The sequence below is a fragment of the Vombatus ursinus genome, unplaced genomic scaffold, assembly GCF_900497805.2.
Source record: "Vombatus ursinus unplaced genomic scaffold, bare-nosed wombat genome assembly UNPS02009173.1, whole genome shotgun sequence".
NCBI classification, from domain to species: Eukaryota; Metazoa; Chordata; class Mammalia; order Diprotodontia; family Vombatidae; genus Vombatus; species Vombatus ursinus.
Genome location: NW_020948951.1, coordinates 1,803,141 through 1,827,995, shown reverse-complemented (window position 1 = coordinate 1,827,995; position 24,855 = coordinate 1,803,141). Strand labels below are relative to the sequence as shown.

General features: G+C 46.1%; 1 protein-coding gene across 1 annotated transcript in view; it reads left to right on the top strand.

Moving 5' to 3' along the window:
• The window catches only part of CACNA1A (calcium voltage-gated channel subunit alpha1 A), a 134,721-nt gene that overhangs the window by 36,114 nt on the left and 73,752 nt on the right, over positions 1–24,855 (top strand). The window contains exons 15-22 of the mRNA XM_027851278.1: positions 455–522; positions 8,681–8,787; positions 9,280–10,107; positions 17,632–18,047; positions 19,113–19,245; positions 20,142–20,271; positions 21,510–21,667; positions 22,960–22,981. Of these exons, the coding sequence (XP_027707079.1) occupies positions 455–522; positions 8,681–8,787; positions 9,280–10,107; positions 17,632–18,047; positions 19,113–19,245; positions 20,142–20,271; positions 21,510–21,667; positions 22,960–22,981 (1,862 nt within the window). The remainder of the gene's footprint in view (positions 1–454; positions 523–8,680; positions 8,788–9,279; positions 10,108–17,631; positions 18,048–19,112; positions 19,246–20,141; positions 20,272–21,509; positions 21,668–22,959; positions 22,982–24,855) is intronic.

Genomic DNA, 24,855 nt, shown 5'->3' with positions numbered 1-24,855 from the left:
AGAATATGGCATGGGGGACTTGGAGTCAGCAGTACCTGAGTTCAAATCCTTCCTGAGACACTTCTTAGCTGTGTAACTTTGGGCAAGTCACTTAAACACTGTCTGCCTCAGTTTTCTCATCTAGGGAAAATGGGGATAATAGTAGCACCTACTTGCCAGGGTTGTTGTGAGGATCCAATGAGATAACCTTAAAGCACTATATAAATGTTAGTTACTATTATTATTACTATTATTAATCATTAATGAATGGATTGCTGGACTTGGAATCGGGAAGACCTGAGTTCAAATCCTGCCTCAGACACTTTGAAGTTGTGACCCTGAGCAAGTCACTTTAGCCTCTCTTAGACTCAGTTTCCTAGTCTATAAAATGAAGGGGTTGGATTCAGTGGCCTCCAACGTCTCTTCCTTGTGCTTGGACTGGCTCTGGCTCTTTCCTTGACGCCTGGCTCCCCAGATACCCTACTGAACGTATTCTTGGCTATCGCGGTGGATAACCTGGCCAACGCCCAGGAGCTCACTAAGGTGGAGGCGGTGGGAGAATGTTTCTCTGGCAAAGTTACCACCTGCTCATGCCTGATCAGGACAACCTAGTGGAAGGGGAGCCTACGGGGATGGGAGCACCAAAACTTTGTAGTGTGCAGGATCAGAATGTGTCTTCTAGATCCCAAGGAAGAAAGGAGGGAAAGAAGAGAGGAAGAAAGGAAAGAAAGAAGGAAAGAAGGAAACATGAATTTATTAAGCACCTACTATGTGCCAGGCACTGTGTTAAGTGGTTTACAAATATGATCTCAGCTGGGAAGGTCCCAGTTAAGAAACCAGCTAGCCATAGGCACCCCAACCTCCATAGACTAGAGGGTGAGAGGGAGGCAGGCCCTAGGTGGATGTGGATTAGACTTGAGCCCATGAGGCTGGTCTATATATGCCTTGCCTATATTCTCATCAGACAAGTTCTGGGCCTTCATAATGGACTGAGGAGTTAAGAAGACCTGAGTTCAAATATGGCATTAGAAACTTATTAGCTGTGTGACCTTAAGCTAGTCACTTGATTTTTGTTTGCCTCGATTTCCTAAACCGTAACATGGGAATAATAACGGATCCCCACCTCCTCCAAGGGTTGTTGCAAGGATCAAATGAGATAATTTTATAAAGCGCTTCACACAGTGCCTAGCACATAGTAGGCACCATAAAAATGGAAATATGTTAGAGATTGGAGTCTTGAGTATGATTTCTCGGTCTGCCTGGAATTTGTAGATAAAGAAGCAGGACAATGAAGATTTGGAGTCAGGAGACTTAGGTTGGTTTGAATCCTGGCTCTGCTATTTACCACCTGTGTGACCCTGAGCAAGTCACTTCCCTTCTCTGTTTCCACTTCCGCATCTTTACAATGAAAAGGATGGTGAAGTCCCTTCCAGCTCTAAAGAGATAGATTTTCTATCTTTCATAGAAGATCTTACATCCTGGGCTAGCATCCCTCTCTCCCTACGTCATGTTAGGCGACCCCTTCCAAAACCTGTGAGTTGATAATGTACCCAGAAGATACAGTCTTGCTTTAGTATCACTTAAAGGCATACAGGTTTGAGGAGATGGTGGTGCAGTGGATAGAGCACTGGACTTGGAATCAGGGAAGTCTCATCTTCACAAGTTCAGATCCAGCCTTAGACACTCACTAGCTGTCTGACCCTGGGCAAGTCACTTAACCCTGCTTGCCTCAGTTTCCTCATCTGTAAAATGAGCTAGAGAAAGAAATGACAAACCGCTCCAGTATCTTTGCCAAGAAAACCCCAAATGGAGTCACAAAGAGTTGGACATGACTGAAAAATGACTAAATATATGAAAAAAAAAGCTTAGTTTAGATACAAAATCAATGACTCTTCAATTGCTCACCCCAAATGGTCTTTCAGGCAGTTATTGCTTCCTGCTCTGGTCTTGGGCTACTGAATTGTCTAAGCAGTTTTCCAGTGGTTGTGAACTGTGCCCTGTCTCTGCCCTAAAAGCTAGCCCTGATTTTTCTAGCTACTGGACTGCCTGGGAGCCTCATTCATTCAACAAGCACCTTGACCTACTATATGCAAAGTGCTAGGAGAACTATAGAGTAAAAAAGGCTCCAGTCCCTTGTCCTCAAGAGGCTTGCAATAGAGTTTCACTCAGAGGTACCCCAGAGGGGGAGTGAAGGAGAAATATCCCCCCAAAAAAACTTTTCATTCCTTAATGTACCCCCATGGCTCCTGGAAATCTCGAAGACACCCCTGGAGCCAGCCAGATAAGGAAGCTACCCTTTATGCAGCAAAGGAGGGAGAGAGATTTTGAAGCCTAGCACTGATCTGGAGTGAAAGGAACCCCCAGGATTCTTGGAATATTTGATCACATCTGGCTAATAGACAGAGCCTGACCTGACTGTGGGTTAGAAGTAGGCTGTCTACACTGTACACTTGAGGCTCTGTTTGCTGAGAGGTGACTTAGTGCAGGAAGAGCCTTTACCATGAGCTCACAAAAAGATCCAAGAATATGTGCCTGGGGATGAGCATTTTGGTGGGCTTGCCCTTCCAACTCTTCTGCCTCACTTCTTCTAAACCTATACTTTGTCTTTGCTACTATCCCCTAAACCCCACCCCCAGTAATTTGCGTTCTCCTGATACATCACCCCTGCTCTGGCCTCACTCTCATCACTTCACAGTGTAAATCACATAATTAACCAATCCAATTATGCATAGCCCTTCACCTTTGAATCCCTCCAATCCTGGGCTGCCCCCACCATCTGCCTTCCCTGCTCCTAGTTCAGTGCTGCCAAAAGCTGCTGGAAAGAGTCATGCATGCATGCTAACTAGATCCACCACAAATTCATGTTTTTCTCATCTCAAATGGGCCCTTTCAGCTGCACAACTGTCTTGTCTTTCTTAGATTCTTTATCATACTTCCCACAATGGCTATTCCAACATACGCCGCCTTCCATTCTCCCCCCAGCAGGTGATCTTGTCTCCTCCAGGCTGCTGTCCATAGTGAACTTCCTCACCTCCTCTACTCCATTCTCTTATCCATTCCCTTTTCCTTTGTTTCAGTCAGAGGTAGACAGAGACACACAGAGAGAGACAGAAGACAGAGACAGACAGACACACAGAGGAGAGAGACAAAGAAAAAGATAGAGGAGAGAGACAAATAAACAGAGAGACACAGAGGGAGAGGGAGAGAGACAGAGAGAAAGACAGAGGAGACAGAGAGAAAGATAGAGAGAAGAGAGAGACAGAGAGACAGAGGAAGAGAGAGAGACAGAGAAAGAGAGAGGAGAGAGACAAAGAAACAGAGAGAGACACAGAGGGAGAGGGAGAAGGAGAGGGAGAGAGACAGAGAGAAGGAGGGAGGGAGGGGGAGAGACAGAGAGAAGGACAGAGAGGAGAGAGACAGAAACAGAGGAGAGACAGAGAGAAAGGAGAGAGACAGAAACAGAATATGGGGAGGTAGAGAAAGAATGAATGAATGGATAAGTTCCCAGAGAAGATGGGATGTATGGGATCATGACTAGAGGAGCCAGCTTTGGCAAATAAAAGGGTTCTCTCTGTCTCTCTCTCTGTCTCTCTCTCTGTCTCTCTCTCTCTCTCTCTGTCTCTCTCTCTCTCTCTCTCTCTCTCTCTCTCTCTCTCTCTCTCTCTCTCTCTCTTTCTCTCTCTCCCTCTCTCTTTCCTCCCCTCTCATCTCTCCCCATCTACTACTAAAAACTTCTTACTGCCTACAGATATGCTCAGGTCTCCTCCATCTTAAAAAAAAAAAGGTACTTTCTCCTCTCATCCCATCAGGCTAATATTCAATATCTCTTCTCCTTTTCACTGCTCAATTCCCAATCTTCCATACCTATTGTTTTCACATCCTCACCAGCTTCTCCTTTCTCTACCCCCTTGCAATCTGGCTTCCAAACCTACTACTATACTAACACTGCTCTCTCAAAAATTACTAAAAATCTCATAACTGCCATATCCAATGGCCTTTTCTCATTCCTTATCCTGTTTGAATACTCTGCAACTTTTAACACCATTGTCATTGTCCAAACCCCTTTTACTAATTAACTCTGCCTTCTCTTGATTTCTTTGACATTGATTCTATGTATCTGACGGCTTCTTCTTAATATTTTTTTGATGAGGCAATTGTGGTTAAATGACTTGCCCAGGGTCACACAGCTAGTATATGTCAAGTGCCTGAGGCCAGATTTGAACTCAGGTCCTCCTGACTCCAGGGTTGATACTCTATTCACTGCACCACCTAGCTGCCCCCTCTTAATATTTTTTGTTGGACCCATCCGTTTATGGTCACCTAGGCATGAGTGTTCCCCCAAACTCTGTCCTAGGTCTTTTCCCATTCTTTCTCTATATTTTCTCCCTTGATGATCTGCACTTTTGCTGTGAGCTTAATTATTATCTTGGCACAGATGATTCTCAAATATATTTGTCCCTAATCTCTCTCCTGAGCTCCAGACCCATATTACCAACTACCTAGATCTTCAGTATAGCCATTTCATAAATATTTATTGATTGATCTCAAACTCAACATGTCCAAAATGAAACTCCTTATCTTTTGCCCTATCCCTGCCCCCTTCCAAATATCCTTGTTTCTGTTTAGGGCACTACCTGAGGATTCATAATCTGAATAATTCTGGACTCTTCCCCTTTTTCTCCCCCAGCACATCCAGTCAATCACCAACAAAAATTTAGTAAGTGCTTACTAAGTGAAAGGCACTGAGCTGTGGGCTGGGAATACCACCCCAAAAAAGACAAAACCTTCAAAAAGCTTACACACTAATGGAGGAGCCTGCATGGAAATAAATGGGTGCAGACAAGATACATACAGGAAAAAAAGGAATGTAATCTTAGAGGTAATGTAATCTCACTCTGTGTCTGAGAGTACCAAAAAAGCACCCCACAGAAAGTGAGGTTTGAACTGGGTCTTGGAGGAGGCCAATGATGTCAGGAGGCAGAAGGAAGGAGGCAGAGCATTCCAGGCCTGGGGGATGCCAGCTAGCACAGAAGCACAGACATAGGAGATGAAGAGTCCTGTACAAAGAACAGCGTGTAAGTTGGTATCACCATCCTGTTGAGTGCATAGAAGTCAGTAAATATGAGAAATCTGGAAAGGTAGAAGGGAACCAGGTCATAAAGAGTCTTAAATGTCAAGAAGAGGATTTTATATTTGATCCTGAAAAATAATAGGGAGCGATTGATGTTTATTGAACAAGAGGGTGACATGGTCAGACCTCCACTTCAGGAAAATCTCTTTGGCAGCTGAATGGAGGAGAGATCAAAGTGGGGAGAGACTTGAGGCAGGGTGACCAATTTGAAGGCTATTGCAGTAGTAGAGGAGAGATATGATGAGGGCTTGAGCTAGGGTTACAGCTATATGAATGAAAAGAAGGGACTTATATGAGAGATTGTAGGGATAATAAAAAGTGACAAGATCTGACACCTGATTGGATATAAGGGTGAGAGAGAATGAGGGATTGAAGAGGAAACTGAGGTTCCAAATGTGCAAGACTAGAAAGATGGTGATGCCATCAACAGTAATAGGAAAGTTCAGAAGAAGGGAAAGTTCGGGGGGAAAGACAATAATTTCTAGGGGCAGCAAGATGGCACAGTGGATAGAGCACCAGCCCTGGAGTCAAAGGATCTGAGTCCAAATCTGGCCTCTGACACTTACTAGTTGTGTGACCTTGGGCCAGTCACTTAACCATGATTGAGAAAGAAAGAAAAAAAAATAAGTTCTGTTCTGGACATATTGGGTTTGAAATGCCATAGGACATCAAATTCCAGGGCAGCTAGGTGGCACAGTGGATAGATCACTGGGCCTGAAGATAGGAAAACTCATCTTCATAAGTTCAAATCTGGCCTCAGGTACTTACTAGCTGTGTGACCTTGGACAAGTCACGCAACCAGTTTCCTCATCTGTAAAATAAGCTGGAGAAGGAAATGGCAAACCAATCCAGTATCTTTGCCAATAAAACCGCAAATGGGGTCATGAAGAGTCAGATACAACTGAAAAATGACTCAACAACAAAGACATCTAATTCTAAATACACATTAAGTGGTTAAAGATGCTGGACTAGGGCTCAAAGGAGACACTAGGCCTAGATATATAGGTCTGGAAATCATCTACTTAGACATGATAACTTAGCCCATGGAAGTAGATGAGATCGCCAAGGGAGATAGAAGAAGACCCAGGGCAAAGCCTTGAGGAATAGCCACAGTGAGGCAAGATGACAAAGATAAGTTACCAAATCTCATCAGCTCTACCATCTCCCATCTCTCCTATCATAAGACCACCACCCTATTTCAAATCTCAATGACCTCTTACCTGGATTATTTAAATTGGTCTTCTGGCCTCTATTGTCTTCCCCTCTTCAATCCACCCTTCACACAGCTGCCAAAATAATCTAGTCTGATCATGCCACTCTCCTGTTCAAAAACCCTTGACGATTTCCCATTGCCTCTAGAATAAAATAAAAACTCCTTGGCCTGGCATTTTAAGCCATCCCCAATCTAGCACCAACATACTTTTACAGTCTTATTCCATTTTTACTCCTGCTCCCCACCCCATCAGAGCCTATATTCCAGCCTAACTAGACTATTAGCTGTTCCTCTGAGCTTCATATGCCATCTCCTGACTCCGTTATTTGCCCACACCGATGCCTGGAATACACTTCCTCCTCACTGCCTTGGAATCCTTATTCTCTTCCTTCAGGCACAAGGTTCTCTGTGTAGCCTTCTCTGAATCCCCAGGTTATTAGCACTCACTCCTTCCTTAAAGTACCTCATATTTACTTCTGGTGTGCCCTAAAATAGAATGTAAGCTTCCTTAGGACAGTGACTGTGCCCTAAAATAGAACATAAGCTTCCTGAGGACAGGGACTGTTTCACTCTTGTCTTTGTCCCCAGCATCCAGCACAGTGTCTGATGCACAGTAGACACTTAATAGATGTTTGTGGAATTGAATTTAAATTTGGATATAGTTGTGTCTCTGCTAAGTCAATTGAAATTGGAAAATTCCATTGAGAGAGGCCCATTGCCCCTTCTGCAGAGAATGCAGATGGCTGAATCAGGTTAGGAAGTCTGGTTCCAAGGGGGTCAACTCCCTAGGGGATGTTTAGCTTGGAAAAGAAAAGACCTGTGGGGGGAAGGAAAGAGACATGGTAACTGTCTTCAAATATTTGAAGGGTTGTCAAGTGATTAGATTTGTTCTGGCTGATCTCAAAGGTCAGAACTAGGAATGATGGGTAGAAGTTCCAGAGAGGCAGAGTTAGGCTTAAGGTAAGAAAAAAAGTCTTCCACTAATAGTGGGTCGTCTAGAGTAGCAGGGCAGAGAGAGGGGAGCACTGTGGATCCTTCCATCCATCTTCAATTTCAAGCTTGAAAACCATCCATCAGGGTTTCTCCAGAGAGTCACACCCACTTGGGGATGGCTTGGAGTAGTAGCCAGCCTCCTCTCCTTCGTTCTGATGAACCATATTGTAGATCAGACCAGAAAAGAGGAGACCCTCCACCTGCCAGGGAGCCAGGGCACCCAGCTTTGGAAAGGCCTGGGAGACGGGTCCTAGAGCTGAGGGTCGTTCCTTTCGACCTCATGTCCTTGATCCTCAGGTGCTTCTGCCAGGGAGCTCAAACAGGGAAGGACGGCAGTGCCGTGATCCTTAGCCTGAGAGGTCCCATGCAGAGGGAAAGGGGAAGCCCATTAGCCAAAGACTGGCTGACTCTTCTCCACCTCCTTGTTGTAGCTGACAAGGAATGTCCTGGTCCGGCTGTTTCCTAGGTGGTAACTTTGCTTCCTTATCACAAAGAGCTGTGTCTGGCTAAGGAAGGTGCATTGGAGTAGCATGATGACTCTATCGGTGGGGTTTGTTCTGTCCATTTCTTTCTTTCTTTTTGTTTTCTGTTTTACAAATAAGGGGCTGCATGGAGGCTGAAGATGGATTAAAAGTCCAAAACGTCTTTTTATGTATGTATTTTTTTAATGTCTTTTTTACGCCCCCTTTTCCAACTTCCTTCTCTCTGAGTCTGTCCAGCTGGTGACCCCCCCAGGGAAGGCCAGCAGCAGTGAAACTTTTCCTGGCTTGCCCTTCCCTCTCAATCTTCCCCTCCCCCAGAGAGAGCTCCATCCATGCCCCTGCGGACCCATGGGCTCCTTCCTCGTGTCTTTCTGCGGGAGCTCTGTGCACTGCATGCCACGCGTGGACCAGCGAGCTTCCTCCCTGTGTCCCTGCATGGGGAGCTGTGAGCACTGCATGCTGTGGGCCGTGGGGCTACTGTGGACCAGTGGGCTCTCTCCTTGGGGCTCTGTGTGGGGAGTCATGAGCACTGCATGCCATGGGCTGCGGAGGAAGCTATGGGAGGAGCCCTGTGCACATGGGGGTGGGCGGGAGAGGTGGGGTTTATTCCCCATGCATGTGGGGCTGGCTTTGGGGATTCAGAGACCTGAGGGGCAGGAAACCAGGAAGGAGGAGGGAGCAAAGTCTTTGACAGCTGTGCCCCGGCTGCTCACTGGCCACTCCAGGCAGAGGCCAGGCCAGATCCCAGCTGGGGAGATTCGGGGAGGGGGGGCAGGTTTTAGAACAGAGCTGTTAGCAATCACCAGTCCATGCTAGGGTCAAAAGCCAGGACCCCAGGCCTCTGTGCGTGGTTTGTGAATGGGGAACATGTGTGCCCTTTAGGATGAGCAAGAGGAGGAAGAGGCAGCCAACCAGAAGCTTGCCTTACAAAAAGCAAAGGAAGTGGCCGAAGTGAGTCCTCTGTCTGCGGCCAACATGTCAATAGCCATGTAAGTGCCACCCATCCAGGGGAGCCTTGTCAAGAGGCCCAGGGACCCAGGGCCTGACTGTTTCCATCCCCCGGGCTAGAGCATGCACGAGGCTGCCCAGAACCCCTCTGTTCGGCGGGAGGATTAGGGAGGGCGGCTTCCTGTGGCCGACCCTTTGTTGTCAAGCAAGCAGACCCGTTATCTCCTTAATACTGACCATCTCTTAGGGGCTTGGGGGAGCCTTTGCCCCTGTGTGGGGAAGGGAGCATCGGGACAAGCTCTTCTTTGCCTGTGTGAGGATTTTCCCTAACAAGGCAGAGATGACTGGGAAAAACTGTTACCAGAGGGCAAGAGTTTTGAACCAAGGAGGATGCCAAGGGAGGTGGGAAAATCTTCTTTGGAGCATTTTAAGAGCAGGAAAGACTCCTATCCAACTGAGCTAAAACCGCTGCCTTCCTGTTCAGAATCAGGGTGAATGTTTTCTCCTTTCATGCCCCCATGGTTCCATTCCAGGAAAGAACAGCAGAAAAACCAAAAATCCTCCAAGTCAGTGTGGGAGCAGAGGACAAGCGAGATGCGAAAACAGAACCTTCTGGCCAGCCGGGAGGCTCTCTACAACGAGCTGGGTCCTGAGGAGAGGTGGAAGGTCTCCTATGGCCGACACATGAGGCCCGACATTAAGACTCACCTGGACAGGCCCCTGGTGGTGGACCCACAGGAAAACCGCAACAATAACACAAACAAGAGTAGGCCTAGTGACCCCTCCATGGATCAGCGGCTCAGCCAGCAGCGTGCTGAAGACTTCCTCAGGAAACAGGCCCGTTACTACGACAGGACACGCGGAGGTTACGAGCGGGCTGATTCGGGGGGTCTGGAACCTCGGAGGCAGAGGAGCGGCAGCAAAGAGGCTGACCTGAACCACGAAGGGTCCTATGGGAGGGAGCCAGAGTATCAAACCAAGGAGCGTGACGGGAACCAGGAGCGCGGCTTTCGGGAGGGAGAGCCAGACCGGAACAAACCAGGGGACCCCCATCGGAGGCATCAGCATCGGCAGGGGGGCGGCAAAGAGAGCCGGAGTGGCTCTCCTCGGACAGGGGAGGGTGATCGGGAGCCTCGGAGACACCGGGCCCATCGGCGACCGGGTGAGGAGGGCACTGAAGACGGCAATAAGTCAGAGCGGCGGTATCGCCACCGTGAAGGGAGCCGGCCCAGCCGAGGAGGTGATGGGGAGAATGAGCCTCCAGACGGGGACCGGCGGCGGAGACACCGCCATGCTGCTCAGTCTACCTATGACAGTGACCTCAAGAGAGAAGATAAGGAGAGGAGGCATCGGAGGAGGAAGTAAGTAAAGGGAACTCCAGAGATTGGGTAGGACGGGGAATAGTGGCACCATTATCATCAAAGGTCATCTCTTAAGTGGCTAACTGGGCCTGGTGCTGACCATACCCAGGAAATGCCTAGCTATCTCTCGGAGCATCCAGGCCCAAAGAGGGACGTGATTTTTACCATCCTATTTCTGCTATTTCTGCCCTTGAGTTGCCCATGTAAGCGATCTCTGCGTCAATTCAGTCTCTCTCTCCTTTAATTTTTCCTGTGTTATTATGCTTAAATTTATTTAATGTTAATAGTGAGCTCTTCTGCTTCTCCTGAGCTGTTGGAGAAGCCTTTCTGCATTTCCCTCCTACTGCTGGGCTGTCCAGAACTCCTGAGCCATTTGGCCTTTGGGCAGTCTGTGTAATAGGATCAAGTTTGCACAGGGCGCACCTTCCCCAACAGGCCAGGATAAGACCTCCTGGGTACTCCGTCCTCTGCTATTTTTCTCTCTCTCCCAGAAAACGGCAACAACACATGTTCCTTCCTTCCATGCCCATTGCCTTCTGAAGAAGTTATCCAACCCTCTTATTCACTCCCATGAATCTCCCCGGATACTCACTACCTATTTCCAGAAAGGGAGCAAAGGAACTCTTGGTATGGCCCTAAGCTCCCATTCTTCGGGTAAGATGGGCTGTGCAGAGGTCAGGCATTGCTCAGCTTGGGAAGCCCCTGCTCTCCACCATCACCATTGGTGTCACTGGTCATCAGCCCCACCCTCAGTGTGACTCACTGTGAGCTGCCCCTTCACCCCATGGGGTAACTGACATTGGGCACCTTCACTCTTCCCAGTTGAAGCCCTGAGTGTGCTCTATGCATGGGACTTGGGAGAGGGTATGGATAGAGATGGGGTGGAGTTTGGTTAACGGTGTAGGAGAAGTTTCACCTGGAAGTCACTAAGTTCTCTCAGTAAGACTAGTTAATTCCAAAGTAGATTTGAGGCACGTTTTTGGAGAGACAGGTGTTAAACTGGCACACCAAGAAGAGCATAATGTGTCACGGACTTAAAATCAGAGAAAACAGTTGTTTAAACCAACTAGTGGGAGGGGCCCTGGGCTGGCTGTCAGTTTTATTTTTCTAAGATCAGACGGGATGACAAGACTTCAGTTATCCCTCAGAATGTTCAGTGAAGCCACAACTGATCATAATAGCAAAAGTTTTATCCTAAGGTTGAGAATTTTTTTTCTTTTTGGACCACTAACCTACAGGAAAAAAATCAATTTACAGTCATAGTTCACAGAATATTAGTTAGATGTTTCCTTAGAGGCTACCTAATCCAATCTGTACATGAACAGAAATTGCCTCTAAAATATGCCTGACCAGTAATATTTCAAGACCTTGAGTGAAGAGGAAAAGAGGAAAGCCCCCATGTCTGTCCTAGGGACAGCCCATTCCCCTTGCAGGCAGCTCTAACTTATAGGAAGATTTAAGTCTCCTTTGGGGTGCTCCTGGTGCTGCCCTCTGGGGCCAAACAGAGCAGATGTAATTCCTCTTTCTTATGACAGGCCTTGCAGATTCTTAAAGACAGCTGTTATGTTTCCCCTAAGTCCTCTTTTCTCCAAGCTAAGCATCCCCAGTTGCCTGAATCAATGGTAATATTCCATGCTTTGAAGACCCTTTTTCATCCTGTTCACTTGTCAGCTTACCAAAGTCTTTCTTCAAAGAGGCAACTAGGGGGTGGAGTAGATAGAGTACCGGCCTTAGGTCAGGAAGACCTGAGTTCAGATTTGGCCTCAGCCACTTACTAGCTTGGGGAAGTCACTTAACCTCTGTTTACTACAGTTTCCTCATAGTAAAAGGAGCCTGATAATAGCACCCACCTTGCAGAGTTATTGTGAGCATCAAATGAGATAATAATTGTAAAATGCTTAGCACGGTGCCTGGCACACAGTAGGCACTTAATATATGCTATCTGTTATGATAATTTATTATTTTAAAAATAATATAAATATAATTATATTATATAATTATATCTTTATATATTATACTTTAGCATAATATATAAATATAATTATAATAAAATATAAATTATTAAATTCAGAGCATAGAACTGAATATAATACTCCATATATGGTCTAAGCAGGGCAGAGTGCTATGAAACTCTCACTCACCCCACACACATATACACTCTTATTCTGGACACTATGTCTTTCTTAATGAAAAATAAGATTATATTACATAGTTGTTTCTGGATATCATATCACTCTTTTAAGTCATATTGAATATGCAGTCCACTGAAACCCCCAGATCTTTTTCCAAATGAGCTGCTATCCAGCCACTCCTCCCCCATCTTGTATTCAGGAAGTTGATTTCCTGGACCCCCAGTTTGAGACTTTCCATTTATCCCTGGTAAATTTCATCTTGTTGCAGTACCTCTACTATTCTAGCCTCTCTAAATTTCTTTGAATCTTGTCTCTGTCATCCAGCATAGTAGCTATCCTTCTGAGCTTTGTGTCATCTGCAGACTGGATAAGTATGTTGTTTATGTCTCCCATTGAGTAATTGAAAAAAATGAAAAATAAACTATTTAACAGCACAGGGCCTAAGACAGAAAGATGGCCTCCAAATTGGGAGCCATGGCCAGTCTTTCCAATGATAGCCAGTTGTGGGGGCTTGTCTCCAACACGATCACACCTGCCTTTATCCTCAGGCTCCTCCAATCCACCTTCCTCCCCTATGCAAGCTCCGCATCTCCCCTTTTCTGAACCAGGCTTCAGCTCCTCAGGTTAGTTCTAACCCAACCACGACTAGGCACCCATGGCCACATTTTCATAGATACCCCTGAGATAATCCCTTCTAGTATACCCAACCTTTGTCCTCCAGATCACTTCATGGCTATGGCAGGCATGCCTGGGTGGGTGGGTTCTGCACTCTGGGGCAGTGACAGGTAAAAAAAAATCCTGCCTCCCCTACCTTTTGGAATAGGACATAGTGAGTCCCACTGAATATGCAAGCATGGATAGGTGCAAATCTCATTACATTATCTTTTCCCCTAAACTGACTCCTCTTTCTTCTAGTCGCCCAGATTTTTAACCTCAGAGTCATCTTTAACCCCTGACTCCCCTCCCCATATCCAGTTGGGTACCATGTCTTTTTGTTTCTGCCTCCACATGTCTGACATCTTTCCCCTCTTCTCCAGTCCTATGACCAACCTCCGTGGTTCAGGGCCTTCTTGCCTCTCCCCTGGATGACTACAACAGCCTCTTCATTGATTTCCCTGCCTATGGTCCTCTCACCTCTCCAATCCATCCCTGACACAGCTACCAAAGTTATATTTCAACAGTGCAAGTCCAACCAGGAGGCTTCCCAATTCAAGAAACTCCAGTGATCCCTTATTGACTCCAGGATTGAAATTATTTCATTTTTTCTTATCCTTTTAAAATGTCTAATTCTTTGTATATGCTTTATAATGCACATAATTATTAGTACAGTATGTGAGTATATATTATATGTATATATAATATGTATATATATTATGTATATATGTATAGTATATGAGTACTCATATAATTTTTAAATAAATCTATACACATTAGGGTTACATGCCCCCAAATTTTTATTGATAGGGGTCCATGATCAAAAAAAAATTTGGAGATCCTTGAACTAGGGAACTTCCAAGTTAACATCAAACCACTATTAAGGAGCAGCTAGGTGGTGCAGTGGATAGAGCATCTGCCCTGGAGTCAGGAGGACCTGAGTTCAAATCCAGCTTCAGATTAGCTGTATGACCCCGGGCAAGTTACAACCCCAATTGCCTCAAAAAAAGAAAGAAAGAAAGAAACAATTGTTAATAGGCAGGCAGGTGTCACAGCAGAGTATTGGATTTGGAGTCAGGAAAATCTGAATTACTAGCCAGGTGAGCCTGACTATGACATTAGCACAGCATTTAATAAAGGTTAGCACTTTCTTCTGGAGGAAAAGATGGAGAGGTAAGAGCTAGATGATAAGACCTAGATAATTATTAATAGCTGGCATTGATATAATACTTGATAAAGTGCATTACCAAGATTATCTCATTTTATCCTCACAACAACCCCGGGAATTAGATGCTACTATTATCCCCATTTTTGCAGTTGAGCAAACTGAGTCAGACAGAGGTTAAGTGACTGCCAAGGTCACTCAACTAGTAAGTGTCTGAGGCTAGATTTAAACTCAGGCCTTGATGATTATGGGTCTAGCGCTTTATCCACTATGCTAGATGATTGAAGACCCCATCATGACTCTGTGTTAGGCTTATGATTTGTTTTCCAAACTCCTCTTCTACTTTCTCTCTCTGTCCAGGTGGTCTGATACCAATAACAATTAGTCTACACACCCATAACAATATTGCTTTTGCTTCTTCTACTATTATTTCCCATCCAAATGTTTTCCACCATGATTCCTAGGATAAGAAGTGAAAGGAAACTTTATGTCTATTAGGGATGGGGTGGTTGGTTTGTATTTGAAAGCACCTACCTGAATTTTAAAATTAAAAATAGAGAACCCAAAATTTTAAAAAATGAATGTTAAAAAGTGTTTTTACATGTAACTGGGGAAAAATAAAATATATATTTTAAAAAGACAACAGGGAAAAGAAAGGATGTCACAAGAGAGTGGTTTTCATGGTGTAACATCCTCCTCTTCTGGCCTTTTAGTATGCTAAAGGGTTTTACTCTTGGATTTCTTTTTTTGCACTTACAGGAATAGCTGTCCCCATTCCTGCCTTAGCCCTTCTTGGAATCACTGTATGCCTCAACTTTTTTTGGGGGGGGGGCGCTGTTAGGAGACCACTGAGATCAGTGAAGGGATCAAACATTTAATAAATGCTTACTCTGTGCCAGATACTATGCTGAGTGCTTTATAAATATTATCTCTTGATTCTCACAATGACTGTGGGAAGTAATAATAATAATAATAATAATAACTAACATTTCTATAACACTATGTGCCAGGCACTGTAGTAAACACTTCATAATTATTATCTCATTTGATCCTTACAATAACCCTGAGAGGTAGGTTCTATTATTATTTCTATTCTACAGATGAGGAAACTGAAATTAAATGACTTACCCAGGCTCACACAACTATAAACAATGTCTGCAGTCAGATTTGAACTTGGGTCTACCTCACTTCAGGCCTAGTGTTCTATCTACTGTGACACCCAGATGTAATTTTCATAAGTGAGACATGTGGTAGATGCCCTGAGCAAGGTTCTGCTCTTGACTAAGTCTTGGTTTCTTCATTTATAGATCAGGGGAATTAATTTCTGCCCCATCTTGCTTAAGAGAGTGACTTATACCATAAGCAAGCCTCAAAAATGGAACCTGACTGGGTCAATGTTACCATCTCACACCGAGCCTACATAGTCTAAGGAATGAAAACAGCTTTACCTACTAGCATAGATTTTGGGAACCCTGAATCAAGTGAGCTAACAAGCATTTATTAAGTGCCTACTATATTGTGCTGGGTTCTTAGCTCTAGGGATACAAAGACCAAAAATTAAACAATCCCAGCTCTCACGGAGCTAGTAGACGAGATATCCTGTACATGTGTGTGTGTGCATACATATGTGTGTATAAAGAATAAGTAAGAAAATAAATCTGAGAGTTAAATACAAGGTCATCAGGGAGGGAGGGCACCAAGAGCTGGGAGGATCAGGAAAGGAATAGCACACTGTCATTTAATCATGTCCAACTCTACATGACCCCATGGAAAGTCCATGGGGTTTTCTTAGCAAAGATACGGGAGTGGTTTGCCATTTACTTCTCCGGTGTGTCCCCATTTTACAGATGAGGAACTGAAGTAAACAGGGGTTAAGTGACTTGCCCAGGGTCACACAACTAGGTCTGAGACTGGATTTCAATTCAGATCTTCCTAACTCCAGGTCCAGTGCTCTATCTACTGCACCACCTCTCTGCCAAAAGGAATCATGTAGAGGGTGATAACTGAGCTGTGTCTTAAAGAAAGTGAGGAATTTATGAAGAAGTACATTCTAGGGGCCACTAGGTGGTGCAGTGGGTAGAGCTCCAGCCTTGGAATCAGGAGGGCCTGAGTTCAAATTTGACCTCAGACACTTGACACTTACTAGCTGTGTGACCCTGGGCAAGTCACTTAACCCCAATTGCCTAGCCAAAAAAAAAAAAAAAAAAGAATAAGTACATTCTAGGAATGGGGAGCAGGCAGTGCAAAGAGGAGGAAACAGGAGGTGGAATTCTGTGTGAGATGAAAGGAGGGAAGGCCACTTTGGGCATTAGAGTATGGGAAGGGGAATAAGTTATAATGAGAACAGAAAGGTAGGTCAGGGCCAGGTTTGTGAAGGGCTTTAAAAGCCAAGTGGAATTTATATTTCATCCTAGAACCAATAGGGAGCCACTAGAATTTATTGGGTAAGGGAGTAACATGGTCAGAGCTACACTTAAGGCATCTTTGAGTCGAGTGAATTATAACAGGGAGAGACCATTTGATGGTGGCCTGGACTCAGAGGGTGGGTATGCCCCGCATAGAAGGAAGGGGTTGGATGGGAGAGGCATGGAAATAGAAATGACGAAGTTTGGCAGCTGATTAGACATGTGGGATGAGGAAGAGGAAAATCAGAAGATGATCCCAAGGTTCCAGACCTGGGAGATTGGAGGAATGATGAAGTAGGTAACTTTGTTCATCAGTCCCAGATCAACAAATCACGTTATTGTCCGATAAGAATTCTGATACGTGCCTCTAACGTCTGTCACTGGATTAACCTCGCTGGGACTCCTTATGGGTCAGTGCCTGCAAGTATCCCCGTCTTGGACATTATGCCCTGGTCAGGTGGTATTATGTTCAGTTTGGAAAACCACATTTTAGGAAGGACATTGATCATATGCAGCAGATCCAGAGGCTGGAGGGATCGGAAACCACACTTACCAGCTAAAGTCCAGACTTGTGGTCTTATGCAACTCAGACCAGATAAAGAACTGGAGGTGTTTCGGCGAGGAGAGAACACTCAGGGCAGACAGGAAAGCTGTGTTCAAGTATTTTTAAAGCTGTCACATAGAAGTATTAGGTTTGTTCTGCTTTCCCCCAGAGGGCAGATCCAGAAGCAGTGGGCAGAAGTTGTAGGGAGGCAGACTTCAATTCAACATAAAGGATTACTTCCTAACAATTAGAGTTGTCCAAAAGTGAAATTAATTCCCTTGGCAGATAGTGAGCCCTCTGTCATTGTAGAGGTCACCAAGCAAAGTCTGGATAGTCACTTGGGTTGGTCATGTTGCTAAGACAATTCTCATTCAGAGAGGAACTGACCCCAGAGATTGTTGATTCTGTGGTTGGTTCCCTAGAGAAGACCGTTGAGGATGATACTACTTGTGAAAGATTTTTTTTTTATCTGTCCATTAGGTTCCACTAAATTGTGATTATCATGTTGTGTCAGCTGCACATTTGAAGCTTGAATCTCGGGCCATGACTCTAAGATTTTGACTTTATTTCCTAACTTGGATTTGGTTGTTTGTTTTTTTTCCTCCTTTGGACTGCCTGCCTCAGAGAGAACCAAGGTTCTGGAGTCCCTGTGTCTGGCCCAAACCTCTCTACCACTCGGCCAATCCAGCAGGATATGGGGCGTCAGGAACCTCCATTGGCCGAAGATATTGATAATATTAAGAACAATAAGCTGGCCACCACGGAATCCACCAACCCTCACAACACCATCCATGCCCTCCACCCCCAGAGCCCAGCCCAGATGGGTAACCACACCAACTCCCCACCAATGCGGCCCCCACCCAATCAGCCAGCTGGGAACCCATCCAACCCTGGGCCCCCCAAAAACCCAGAGAATAGCCTTATAGTCACCAACCCCAGCACCCAGAACAACCCAGCCAAGACTGCCAAGAAGCCTGAGCACACGGCGGTGGATATCCCCCCCGCCTTTCCCCAACCCGTCAACAACACCGTTGTCCAAGGTAAGTCTCTCCTCCTCCCCTCTCCCACTAGGTGTAGCGCTGTCACTTTGAGAGCCTACTGGGGAGAACTGGGAAGCAGAACCCCTTCATTCTTTTTCTGATTCTGTTACTCATTCCCTGGGCACAAGCCCCCAACAACCACTACCACTTTTACATGTTGCTGTACTGTGCTCCCCTCTCTGCCCCATTGCCCCTTTTTAATGTGAAGAGGGTAAAACCCAGTGGGGTGAGAAGAAATGGGAGCATTTTTAGGGATTTACATTATTTTAAGCTCTTTCCAAAAAGAAAATCTCAAGTGAAATCAGGTTTTAATTTCTGTAAACTACTTGGAGTTAAACTATTTGGCATCAGACGGTGATGTCTGACACCATCTTGCTCAGGGTTAGGAACTAACACCTCTGAGGTTATCCTTTTCCAGAATGCACTTCTCACCATCCGAGATACAGAAGTGTGCTTAGTGGTGATTACTTTCCAGACTGCATTATCCATACCAGGCAGGGTGGTGCAGTGGGGATGGAGCATTGAATTTGAAACTGGCAGACCTGGGTTTACATCTCAACTCTTCATGACATTGAGCAAACTATGTAATCTCTCCAGCCTTCAAATACCTTAGCTGTAAAATGAAGTTGGCCTAGGCCACCTCTAATGGTGCGTCCAGTAGTAATCCTTAGATCATTGGGGCAGCTAGGTGGCGCAGTGGATAGAGCTCCGGCCTTGGAGTCAGGAGGACCTGAGTTCAAATCTGGCCGCAGACACATAACACTAGCTGTGTGACCTTGGGCAAGTCACTTAATCCCATTGGCTAACCCAAAAAAAAAAAAAAAGGAAATAAATCCTTAGATCATCATGGTCCTCGGTAGCTTAGGAGCACATGGAGCTGGGCAGGTAGCCTGGTTGCTGCCAGACACTGCCCTGAGTACCCCTTCTAGCAGTGAAAGGCTACTCTTGCTGCCTGCAAGCAAGCAAACAGCACAGATGTCCTGCCTCCTCAGGAGAGGTGAGCTGAAGCTGGAGACCTTGGGAGGTAAATAGTGAGTGAGGCTTTTTGGTGATGTGTCTCAATAGTAAACAAAAACGCCAACCCAGACCCACTGCCAAAAAAGGAGGAAGAGAAGAAAGAAGAGGATGACCCGGGAGAAGATGGCCCCAAGCCTATGCCCCCCTACAGTTCCATGTTCATCCTGTCCACCACAAACCCGTGAGTATGGCCCGAGTCAGGACTTTGGTGGGCTGGACCAAGGCTTCTGCCGCTCTGGGCTCTTAATGACCAAGACAGCTGGCTAGTTCTTTGTGGGAGAGGTCAGTTTGGCAGTGTGCCAAGGTCTACATTGCTGTCTAATGATAGCCAGGCAGGAGCTTTAATTCTGGGACCGTGATGGGGTGAGGGAGCTGCTGCTGGTTTAGTGGAAAGAACATGAGGTCTAGCAGCAGAAGAGCCACAGTCAAAGCCCAGTTCTTCCACTTAAGACCTTTATAATTAACTTAACTACTCAGTGTTTGTTTTGTTCCATCTAAAAAATGAAGGGGTCAGACTAAATGGCCTCTAAATCATTCCTTTTTGATTGCCTGTTAGACCATCACTTGTCTTCTGAGTTTTTCAGGCAGGACATACTTACTGATAGAGGTGGATATTTGAACATAGTTATGAATTTGGGGAGAGAAGTTGCCTTAGCAGGTCAGACTAGAGCAGTGTTTCTTAAACTGAGAGTCAGATGTCCCCAGGGATAGGGGGAGAGGGAAGGGGGAGGTGAGATCAGAGGGCTAAACCAGAGCTGTGTTTCCCAACAGCTGCAATGAGGGTGACCAAGAGTTGTGGTCCTAAAAGGTTGGTTTGACCTCCTTCCTCGGCCTGGGCTCTCCCTCTGTCCCCTTCCTCTGAACCTTCTGCATCTGGAGCAGGGATAGTCACAATGACACCGATTTTATTTGATGTGTTGGGGGAGTATGGGGTCCTGAGAGCCCACAGGGGAAGACTCATCCTATGGGTCTGGGATGATTCTGACGATCTCTAGTTTTTAGCACTGGTATGGGTTCTAAGGTCACAAAAAGTGTGCTTCCTGGCTCTGACCCACACCGTCTCTCCTTCTCTCCCAGCTTACGCCGGCTGTGCCACTATATCTTGAACCTTCGATATTTTGAGATGTGCATCCTGATGGTGATCGCCATGAGCAGTATAGCCCTGGCAGCTGAAGACCCCGTGCAGCCCAATGCCCCCAGGAACAATGTGAGCAGCTCCCTATAGTCCCCTGGTTCCACTCTCCTTCAGGTTGCTAGTTTTCCAAATTAGCGTTGGTCTCTTTGAAACATAAATTTAGCTCAGAATGTCCAGGTCCTTGAAGAAAACTCATTATCTTTCAGGGCCCCCTGTGGCTTTTTGCACCCAATCCTGCACCTCTGGAAAGCCCAGCTCCGAGACCCCCAGAGTGCAGTGAGGGCCTGCATTCTCGGCTGGCACTTCTCACATAATGGAAACTACAAAGGACCAAGCCTGTGGTTAATGGCCTTGCAGGGTATCTGTGAATCCCTGCTGGGCTGTACACCCCCCTCACCTAAATAGGAACCACTAGACACACTACAGAGATACCCAACTGGGAACTGGTCTGTGTTGGTCTTGAGCTTTGGGGGTCTGAATTTGGAGAGCTAACTTGAGTTGAAATGCAAAGAGGATAGATAGATCACAGCTCCTATAGATTAAGAATGGAATGGGCTGTATGAAGAGGTAGTGAGATCCCTGTCCTTGGGGGTATTCATGCAGAGACCGGATGACCACTCATCTGAGGATTGATCATGCATCAGCAGGATTTGAATTTGGACGGATCCCTTAGGCCCTTTCCGGTTCTGGTTCTAAGTCAGATCCTGTGGCCCCTCCATCTCTTTCCAGAAGCCTCTGATTTCCTTGGAGGACTCCTCCAGCAGAGCTTTGATATGTAAGGGGCATTGCCTAAGCTTGTTCTGCACCCTCAGTGAGCAGTGAGGTGACCCTGAATACGGGGGCGGCTGCTGGCTGACAGAAGCCAGGTCAAAGCTCACGTAGACCCTGCCATCACTCGGATGCAGTACATGCTGGGACCCACGGCCAAGAGGCTCCTGAAAGTTAGTTCTGTTCACGCCTTGTACCCACAGGCCGCCATGTTTTGATTCTCGCAGCCTTTACATTTATAACTTACGGCCTCTGGGGAGACGACTATTTGACCCAGAAACAAGGACTAAAAATGGCTCCAAACTTTGGTAAAAGAAAGCTTCTCTGGGGCCGAGGACCGGGGCCCCACTGAAGGTCAGCCTGCCCCTACTGCTCTGATGCCTTCACTTCCCAGAGACAAAGCTAGGTTTCCTTTTTCTTTTATGAAAATAGGCAGTTCTTCATAAGTAGGTTGGGGGCGAGGCCACGGCAAGTCCCATAAATCAGAGGCTGGTACAATCACCCTCCGCAGCTTACCTTGCATTTTCTTTCTTCTACTCCAGGGCTGCATGGAGCCTGCTGGGACCTCGTGGGGGAGATGGACAGAAATAATTAGAACACACCTCCCCAAAGGAGCCGGAAATCAGGGCTGTGCTAAAATGTCTTGTGCAGCTCATTTTTTCTGTCTCTTCATTTCTACAACCAACCTCTGGGGGTTGTAGCCGAGGAGGTCTGGGTCCCAACAGTAGAACCTATCTTGGACCTAAATGATGACCAGGTTGGGAGGGAAGGAACACATCACATGAGAAATAGCCATAGGACAGGTTCAGGAGACGATGTGGGCCAGGGGAAAGAACACTGAATTTGGAGTCCCAAGACCCGGTTTTCAATGTAGTTCCAAGAGTCACTTGCTGTATGACCTTGGGCAAGTCACTTGCTGTATGACCTTGGGCAAGTCATTTGCTCTTTCTTGGACTCAGTTTCCTGACCTGTGTAATGAGAGGGTTGGATTAGATGACCTAACATCCCTTCCAGTTCTAAGGGTCCACAGTTCTATGAACTGAAGATGTTTTGGCTAAAGAAGAGAAGATTTAGGGGCAGCTAGGTGGCGCAGTGGATAGATCGCCAGCCCTGAAGTCAGGAGGACCTGAGTTCAAATGTGACCTCAGACCAAACACTTGACACTTATTAGCTGTGTGACCCTGAGCGAGTCACTTAACCCCGATTGCCTAAAAAAAAGAAGAAGAAGAGAAGATTTAGAGGGTACATGATAATGGTCTTCAAATATAGGAAGAGCCTGAAAGGAATTATATTCGTTCTGTTGGCCTTGAGTGACAGACCTAAGAACACTGGGGCAGGGGAGGAGAGAGCTGGGGAGGAATTACTGGAGGCAGATTTTGTCTCAGTTTAAGGAAAAAATTCCTGACAATCAGCACTGTCCAATAATAGACTTTGTTACCTTGTGAGATAGTGAACTCCCTGCCATTAGAAATGTTCAAGCAGAGTCCAGGTGACTACTCATCGAGGGTACTCTAAGAGGGCAGGGTGAGCTGTTCATCTATAGGCCCCTTCTAATCCTTAATATGGGCAGCAATGTAAAGAGTACTGGGCTTGGAATCAGGAAGACTCATCTTCATGAGTTCAAATCCAGCCTCAGATACTTACTAGCTGTGTGACCCTGGGCACGTCACTTAAAACCCTCCTTGCCTCAGTTGCTTCATCTGTAAAATGAGCTGCAGAAGGAAAGGGCAAACCACTCCAGTATCTTTGCCAAGAAAACCCCAAAATGGGGTCACAAAGAGTCTGAAATGACTGAACAACAATCCTTAATAGGGTATGACTTGGGAGAAATTTAAAGAAGCTATTTATCTGTTCCTGAGGTGGATGCTTCCATCCAGGAGGGAGGGAGAGATCGGATCTGGTTTTTGATGAGGACAGGATTGGACCCTTCTGATCCCAAAGCGTTCCCCAGACCACCTGTCTGGTAACTGCCTCCCCTGCTCCAATGAGCAGCTGCCTGGAGCTGCAGGAGCAGGCAAGGAGTATAACGCAAGAACATTGATCCTTGCAGCAGTGAGAAACCACCCCGAGGTGCATCCAGAGCCTGTGAAACCCTCTGGACTCTTCCTCCTCCATTCCATCAGTAATATTTCTGGTACACTAATCATCCACTCAACAAAAACAAGCTTTCATTATGTCATCTCTTCTCAGCCCCTTGCAGTCCGCCTTCTGACCTCATCACTCAACTGAAGCTGCTAAATCTAAAGTGACAAATGCTCTCTTACTTGCCAGGCCTCGGCCTCTCTGTAGTCTTCATCCTTCTTGACCGCTCGGCCACACCAGCCGCTGAAGACCACCTCCTCCAGGACACTCCTTCCTCCCTGCTCACTCCTGGCTCCCCTCCTACCTATCAGACCTCTCCTCAGTCTTCTTTGCCTTATCTCCATCCATGTCCCTGCCCTTAATCTTGTGCGCTTCTCAAGACTCTGCCCTGAGTCTTCTCTCCTTTCCCCAGACCCTATCTCTGGGTGGTCCTAGCAATTCCCTTGGTCTCCACTGTCTCCATTTGGGTGACTTGCAGATTGCTGTCATAGGTGCTAGCACACTCTGGGTGAGCACTGTCATCTGCTTGTCCTTAAAAGAAAGGGAAGGGCCATACGAATACACCCAGCCCATCACCTATGACCTCTATCCAGTCCTAATCGCTCTCCTAAGGTCCAGACCAGCATCACCAATATTTCCAACTGAATGTCCCATAGAAACCTTAAACCTGGTATGTCCACAACTAATTATCTTTTCTCAAAAACCCTCCCCTCTCCCTATGGTCTCTATTTCTGTAGAGGGTAGGTACCATCATAGAGGCAATTGGTGTGCAGTGGACAGAATACTAGCATTAGTTCAGACCTCTTTACTAGCTGTGTGACCCTAGGCAAGTCACTTAACCTCTGTCAACCTGTTTCCTCCCCTGTGCCAAATGGGAATAATAATAGCACCTAATTCATAAGGCTGTTGTGACAATATAACGAGATGACAGACATAAAGCGCTTTGCAGACTTTAAAGTGCTATATAAAGACTAGTTATTATTATTCTTTCAGGCACCCAGGTTCAATATTTTGGATTTACTTATCTGGGTTCATGTGGTTGTCCTCCTCTCCCCCAATGGAATGTGAGCTTCTTCAGGGAAGAGGCTGTTTCATTTTTTAATTTATATTCCTAGCAGCTAGCACAGTGCCTGGGACTGTGAACACTTAATAAATGCTTGAAGAATGGATGGGTGGATGGATGGATGGATTTCCCTTCTCTAGAGCTTATAATGGGCTCTTATTACTGGTCACCTCAGTCCAAACTCTTCTGCCAGACCTTCAACGTTTTCTATAATCTGGTCTCACTTCATTTTCCACACTACTCCTTGATTCATATGACAATTATTTAAGCCCTTAATATGGTGAGGGTACTATTGCCAGGGCTATGGAGGACATAAAAATGTGTAGGCTAGTCCCTGGCCTCCAGGAGCTGGCCAGTACCCTTCCCCCATCCGCCCATGTGCTCATTTCCACCTCTGGATCTTTGCTTGTGCTGATTACCCATCCTTCCCTCCTCCATCCATTTCAGTCCAACTTGTTTTCCAAGTCCCATTTCCTCCCCCTTGTTCTGAAGCACCAGGGTGCCTGGATTCACTGTGACGCACTTGGGCTTTCATTGTATGGTGTATGTGTCATTCTTCTCTCCTGAACTGTACTGTGAACTCCTTGAGGTCCAGGATCGTATTTTTTATGTCGATATATCCCCCACAGGGGCAGGCACATAGCAGTTGCTTAATTGGTGATTTGTTGATTGACTGAGCTGAATCATAGATGTTACTTGATCAGCAGAATTTTATCAAGCCTATAGATCTTTAGATCTGAGTA